This window comes from Oncorhynchus tshawytscha, linkage group LG04, assembly GCF_018296145.1.
Source record: "Oncorhynchus tshawytscha isolate Ot180627B linkage group LG04, Otsh_v2.0, whole genome shotgun sequence".
NCBI classification, from domain to species: domain Eukaryota; kingdom Metazoa; phylum Chordata; class Actinopteri; order Salmoniformes; family Salmonidae; genus Oncorhynchus; species Oncorhynchus tshawytscha.
Genome location: NC_056432.1, coordinates 46,644,765 through 46,651,720, shown reverse-complemented (window position 1 = coordinate 46,651,720; position 6,956 = coordinate 46,644,765). Strand labels below are relative to the sequence as shown.

Sequence of the window (6,956 nt, the reverse complement as noted above, 5' to 3'; positions counted from 1 at the left end):
CAGATAGTAGGGTTAGTAACCAATGGACTCATGCCGGGTGAAGTTGAATGCATGTACAATTTGTGGAAGATGGTCCTTCCATCTCTCCTTCTCTTTGTCTGCCAGCATTCGCAACATCTGTAGCAAGGTGCGGTTAAATCTCTCAGCTGGCTTATCTTGGGGATGGTATGGTGATGTTCTGGAATGGCCATCCCCTGATAGCTGCTGGAACAGGACATTTTCAAACTCCTGACCCTGATCATTATGCAGTTTCAAGGGGTATCCAAATCGGGGTAGGAAGTCATTAAAGGTAAGCTCTGCTGCAGTCCGTCTGGACTTGTTCTTTGTCTGGTAAGCTTGAGCAAATCTGGTAAATTAATGATCAACCACCACCAGGATGTACTCAGTACCTCCTTGGCTGGTCTCCAGATGTAAGTAATCCATACAGACGAGCTCCAGGGGTGAGCTAGATATGATGCTACCCATAGGTGCTCGCACATGCATGACAGGTTTCTTCAGCTTTATGCACTGACATTTCCTTGTGACATAGTTCTCGATATATGGCCAGTAGAACCTCTCGCAAGGTGGAGTACTCTTTTGGTACCAATGTGTCCCATGTCATCATGGAGATGTTTAAGGGCTACCGGTCTGTACCTTACAGGAAGGACGAGCTGTTGGTCGGTCTATATAGGAGCCCATTCTCCAGGTGCAGTTTGCTCCACTCATAGAATATCTTCCTTGTGACCCAGTTCACCACTTTTCTCATTTCATCAGTAACTACTGTAGCAGTCTCCTTAAGCTTTACAATCTCTCCAATGGCTGGATCTTCACGCGGTGCTTTCACCAGCTCGTCATGACCTATCATTGGCAGAAGTGCACTGGGCTGATGACTGGAGTCTACAGAGGAGATTGTGGAGGGCAGTGATCCAGGCCACATCCTTCCTCTGGGCCGCTTGGCTCCCTTCCCTCTTTGCACGCACAAAGTCCTGTTACAGCTCCTCAGTGCATTCTGTCACATATTGATTGATGTCCATGGAGATACAAGACAATGTATCCACATCTATATTTATTTTTCCAGGCCTGTACTTAATGTTGAACCGGAAATCTGACAGTTCTCCAACCCAGCGGTGGCCGACAGCATTAAGCTTTGCGGTGCTCATGACTTAGGTTAGTGGGTTGTTATCTGTATAAATGGTGAAGTACGGGGTGTAGCATAGGTAGTCCCTAAACTTTTCACACACTGCCCATTTTAGAGCAAGGAACTCAAGCTTTCCGCTGTGCAAATTGTAGTTCCTCTCAGCTGGTGTTAATTTTCTTGATCCATACCCGATTACTCTCAACTTCCCATCCTGCTGCTGATAAAGGATGGCTTCGAGTCCCTTCTTTGAAGTGTCGTTATGCAGTACAAGTGATAAATGAAAGTTAGGGTATGCCCCGGATTTCTGAACTAAAGATCACTGATGTTTTTTTCAGTTGATTTTTGAGTACAGTACCAACATTGAGGTTTTTCACTAGTTACCACAGCCACAAAGTCAAAACGGTCTTTGTGGCTTTTTGGCAGTGGTGGGCCGTCAGGGCCAGCAAGGCCTTCTCTGCTGGCCTAAACATCATCAGAATATAATTTTAAAACATATATATTTTCCCACAAATATATATTTAATTATTCCCCAGAGAGTACTCTTAATTTCATAGCTTTCCTCTTGGTTGCACTGCTTCCAGCCCCAGGTTGAGATTTGGAGGGCTGGTCTTTATGTTAGATCTTTTATCCAATCATATTCAGCCATCATGTGTTGCCAGGGGTCTAAAATCTGTCCTCAGGCCTTCAGAATCAACAGTGCGGGCGCTTGTAGCTTAAAGTGAATGGAAATGAAAATTTAGTGTCAACCAATCAGCTTTAGAGTTGGCTATTGTACGTCTGCTGGCTGGCTCCAGTGTTACACAGGAGCCAGCTAGCAGGCGTAGTGCGTGCACGTCTTTTGATTGGATTACCAATATTGAGAGGCAGGTCCTATGGGCAGGTCTATGCAGAACCTCAGAACTAGGAATCTGAATTTGATAAACAAATGAATTTGCTACTACTAAGCTGTTTTTTCAACCCACAATGGCGGAAGGAGGAGAAGATATCGATTTGGTCGAGGATATAATTATAACGCCATTCTCAAGACGAACTTTTCAAGAAAAGTTAGACATTGTAAGGAGAGGTCGCCCGACGCCGACAAGGGGTTCGTTTCCCACTTTCAATGTTCCAACTACGAGCGCTATCAATGGCTCACAGGCTCCGAGAAGCACTGCAATCTGTACTGCTGGGAATGCCTATTATTACAATTGATCGAGAGAGGCGCAGGTTCAGTCAAATCTACGATGACACAGCGCGCATCTCAAGTTCACCCAGCGCACGCAGAAGCCCAGCACAAGGAGACCCTCGCACATACTACCAACAACTCCACAGCAATATTCTGGACAACATTCTTTGCCAGATACGAAACAGGTTTCAAGACCACGAAAAATTAATGTTTCTCCCCCTCCTGGACCCCCAGCACTTTCAGACCTACCGGAAAAAAATTCTCGCAAACAGCCTTCTCCAACTTAACAGAGAGTCACTGAACACTGTTCGACCTATCCAAGCTAAAAACAGAACTGACTGTAATGTATGCTATGACTGATTTTGAAGGGAAAAGTCCCTCTGATCTCCTTAAGCAGAAATATCTGAATGAGGACATGGGGCAACTTTACACATTGGCATGTGTGACAGTGACCATCCCTGTGTCCACGGCTTCTGTCGAGCAGTCATTCTCGGCCTTAAAGCGAATCAAAACGTATTCCAGAAATGCTACTGGACAGACTCGGCTTTCAGCATTAGCCTCCATGTAGATAGAAAAGGACTTATTGGTGGAACTAAAACGCACAGATAGACTGTACAACAGTCATTGAAGTCTTCTTGCGGAAAAAAAGGAGGATGGATTTTGGTGAGTGCAAATACAATGCATTTGATTTTTTATTAAATATGTATGTATGTTTCAAATTTTATTTCGTTAATATTACATAGCCTATATATTAGCTAAATAAAATGGCAAATAGCCTATGTTACAAATTATTTGTTTTCTTAATTTTATTTTCACTGAATAGTTATGTGTCTTTATCATCACGGTGAAACTGCTTTGGGTGCGACGCAACGCCTGGTTATACTGCGTTTCTGTCTAAATGTATAGTGTCCAGAGCCAAATCAAATCAAAATCAAATCAAATTTTATTTGTCACATACACATGGTTAGCAGATGTTAATGCGAGTGTAGCGAAATGCTTGTGCTTCTAGTTCCGACAATGCAGTAATAACCAACAAGTAATCTAACTAACAATTCCAAAACTACTGTCTTATACACAGTGTAAGGGGATAAAGAATATGTACATAAGGATATATGAATGAGTGATGGTACAGAGCAGCATAGGCAAGATACAGTAGCTGATATCGAGTACAGTATATACATATGAGATGAGTATGTAAACAAAGTGGCATAGTTAAAGTGGCTAGTGATACATGTATTACATAAGGATGCAGTCGATGATATAGAGTACAGTATATGTGTATGCATATGAGATGAATAATGTAGGGTAAGTAACATTATATAAGGTAGCATTGTTTATATATTTACATCATTTCCCATCAATTCCCATTATTAAAGTGGCTGGAGTTGAGTCAGTGTCATTGTCAGTGTGTTGGCAGCAGCCACTCAATGTTAGTGGTGGCTGTTTAACAGTCTGATGGCCTTGAGATAGAAGCTGTTTTTCAGTCTCTCGGTCCCAGCTTTGATGCACCTGTACTGACCTCGCCTTCTGGATGATAGCGGGGTGAACAGGCAGTGGCTCGGGTGGTTGATGTCCTTGATGATCTTTATGGCCTTCCTGTAACATCGGGTGGTGTAGGTGTCCTGGAGGGCAGGTAGTTTGCCCCGGTGATGCGTTGTGCAGACCTCACTACCCTCTGGAGAGCCTTACGGTTGAGGGCGGAGCAGTTGCCGTACCAGGCGGTGATACAGCCCGCCAGGATGCTCTCGATTGTGCATCTGTAGAAGTTTGTGAGTGCTTTTGGTGACAAGCCGAATTTCTTCAGCCTCCTGAGGTTGAAGAGGCGCTGCTGCGCCTTCTTCACGATGCTGTCTGTGTGAGTGGACCAATTCAGTTTGTCTGTGATGTGTATGCCGAGGAACTTAAAACCAGCCATGGCATCATAATGATGGTAATAAGAGGTGGATTAATTCGGGTGGGACTGTGTAGGACCTCACTGAAGGCCCAGGCCCCAGGCACGCCACTGCTTTTTGGTCTTGGTTTAAAGTCAGGCGTAAGGCTAGCAGTGTGGTTAAGGTTAGGTTTAAAATCAGATTTTAAGAAGATACATTGTAGAAATAGGCGGGGTTTATGACTTTGTGTCTGGTATCTAGTGACGGCCCGCCCTGGTGTGGCAGAGTTGGCGTAAGAATTGTTGCTACAATGTTACCATGGTGAAACTTGTTTTAAACATGTTCATCAAAGATTTTTGCCTAGTGTGTTCATTTTTAATGACCCGAATGAACGTGAGAGATTTCATTGACGTCATCAGTGCACAAAAATGGCAGAGTCGGAGGAGGAGGATGTCTTGGTCCAGAGAGTTGTCAAAGATATCAATAACGCCTTCAAGAGAAATCCCAATATGTACGTAGCATTATCCAATTTATCGTAAATAACGAGTACGATTAGCTAGCTACAAGATAACAGCAAACTAATCATGGCATGATGCTCGAACGAGATGGCTATCATTTGCTGCTTTATTAGCAAGCTAACGAACGTTAGCTATCTAACCATCACAGTTTGTTGTCCAGCAAGCAAGCAAACATTCAGGATAAAAAGCAATCTGCAGAGCCCGGAGGGTAGCCTAGTTTGTGTATTTGCATACATTTAGCCATACGTTGCAGAGGATATATCTTTGACTGTGCAGCGGAATTCGTTTGCCACTTAGTAGCTAGCTACTATTCATTAGCCAAAAAAAGGCTAGCTACTTGATTTGCATAAAAAGTTGACCCAGCCTTGTTATTCCCAGCTCTGGAATGGCATGCATAAATCACGTGATCAGAAAGTGTTTGTTTTGACCACAAATTAAAGTATATAGCCAGCTAAATAGTGTTGGAACAGTCTGCGGCTCGCGACTCTCCCTCTCGCATGTAACGTCATAGCCTGTTGTGGGAGTGACATTTCCAGATTTTTTTTTACACCTTTATTTATCTAGGCAAGTCATTTAAGAACAAATTCTTATTTTTAATGACGGCCTATGAAAAGTGGGTTAACTGCCTTGTTCAGGGGCAGAACGACAGATTTGTATCTTGTCAGCTCGGGGATTCGATTTTGCAACCTTTCGGTTACAAGTTCAACGCGCTAACCACTAGGCTACCTATACGCAAAGTTCTGACACCTTTGTATCCAAAATGTGTCTTCACTATACTGAACAAAAATATAAACACAACATGCAACAATTTCATAGATTTTACTGAGTTGCAGTTCATACAAGGAAATAAGTCAATTGAAATGAATTAAATCGGTCGTTATCTATGGATTTCACATGATTGGGCAGGGGCACAGCCATGGGTGGGCCTGGGAGGGCATAGGCCGACCCCCACTTGGGAGCCAGGCCCACCAAATTGGAAATTGTTTTCCCCCACAAAATAGCTTTATTGCAGACATAAATACTTGTCAGATTTTTGTGCATATGGAACATTTCTAGGGTGTTTTATTTCAGCTAATTAAACATGGGACCAACACTTTGCATGTTGTATTTATATTTTTATTGAGATTAGTTGTCATCCCTCACCCTAGCGTTGACTGATGAGTTTGGCTCTGTGATTCATATATGTTTTATCTATCATCTTATCTCAGAAACCTGTCAAGTTTCACACCTGCTGTTTCGATTCCAATGGGGATCTACTCTGGTGATGACATAGCTACTACGCTTTTCAAGTTGTTAGCTAATCATATCCAATAATGATCATTTTATTACTTGGTAATATTTTTTATATATTGTTATAATAACATGGTAAATAATGCCTTGTTGGGCTTAGAAGAGTGTCAGCTCGCTAGATGTATTCTGTTTAGAAGCTTCTCCGACTGAGTGTTCTAAATTAGAACTGGCCTACATTCTGTAGCTCATTTAAGAACAGGGTGTGAATGCTTCAACTTGATGCTGAGTAGGCCAGATCTTTTCCCTTTCATTTGCATCTCCATGTTTTGGTAGCCAACTCATAACCACCAGCCTATTTTGAGAGATATCAAAAGAGGCTTCGCAGTACAAGGCACAATGGAATGTAAAATATAACTTTTCATATAAAATTGATTTGATGCACATTTCAGTTCCAGTTTATCAGAAGTAGAACATACACAGACCTGTCTGAACTTATTTGAACTGAGTACATTTCTACTTAATAAATTGAAGGCATTTTTACAGGGCAAAACATCCTTCAATAAAAATAATATCTAAGCCTGATTAGTAGTGTTTGTATAGGCTCAATCCCTCTGGTGATGTGAGTGACCTGTGCTGAGCGCTATGCTGTGCTGTGTGCATACACACACCAGGGTTCCATACCAACAATTTCCCCACTAGGTTTTTCAGTTGGTGGCATCCATCTAAAAAAAATATAGAGCAAACATGCCACTCTGACATGTAGAATAAGGAATCACTCCAGTTCTATTTGTGACATTTCTATCTGAAACATTCCAATCCATTTTGCTTACTGAACATGGCCCTGCTGCAAAGGGGACTGTATGTGTGTGCGCGCACCGCAGTTTGAGGCAAACCAGTTATGTTGTGTGCTCAGTGAGGCGTAGACTCTCTGGAGATGCACTTGTGCAAACTAGGCTTCTCTCTACAAGGCTTGTGCCCCGTACTCCAGACCAGTGTTGTATTGGGCATCTAAAGTGTGCTCCTGCTCCTTCAACTAGAGACATTTAGGCTAAGTA

At 42.6% G+C, this 6,956-nt stretch overlaps 1 protein-coding gene across 2 annotated transcripts in view; it reads left to right on the top strand.

Moving 5' to 3' along the window:
- Window positions 1–4,345: 4,345 nt before the first annotated feature.
- Window positions 4,346–6,956, top strand: part of LOC112248885 (protein prenyltransferase alpha subunit repeat-containing protein 1) — a 115,341-nt gene continuing 112,730 nt past the window's right edge. Inside the window, exon 1 of one of the 2 annotated variants that reach the window (XM_024418280.2) lies at window positions 4,346–4,664. In XM_024418280.2, coding sequence (XP_024274048.1) covers window positions 4,582–4,664 — 83 coding nt within the window. In that variant the 5' untranslated portion in view covers window positions 4,346–4,581. The remainder of the gene's footprint in view (window positions 4,665–6,956) is intronic. The other variant, XM_042320813.1, reaches the window with a different exon arrangement.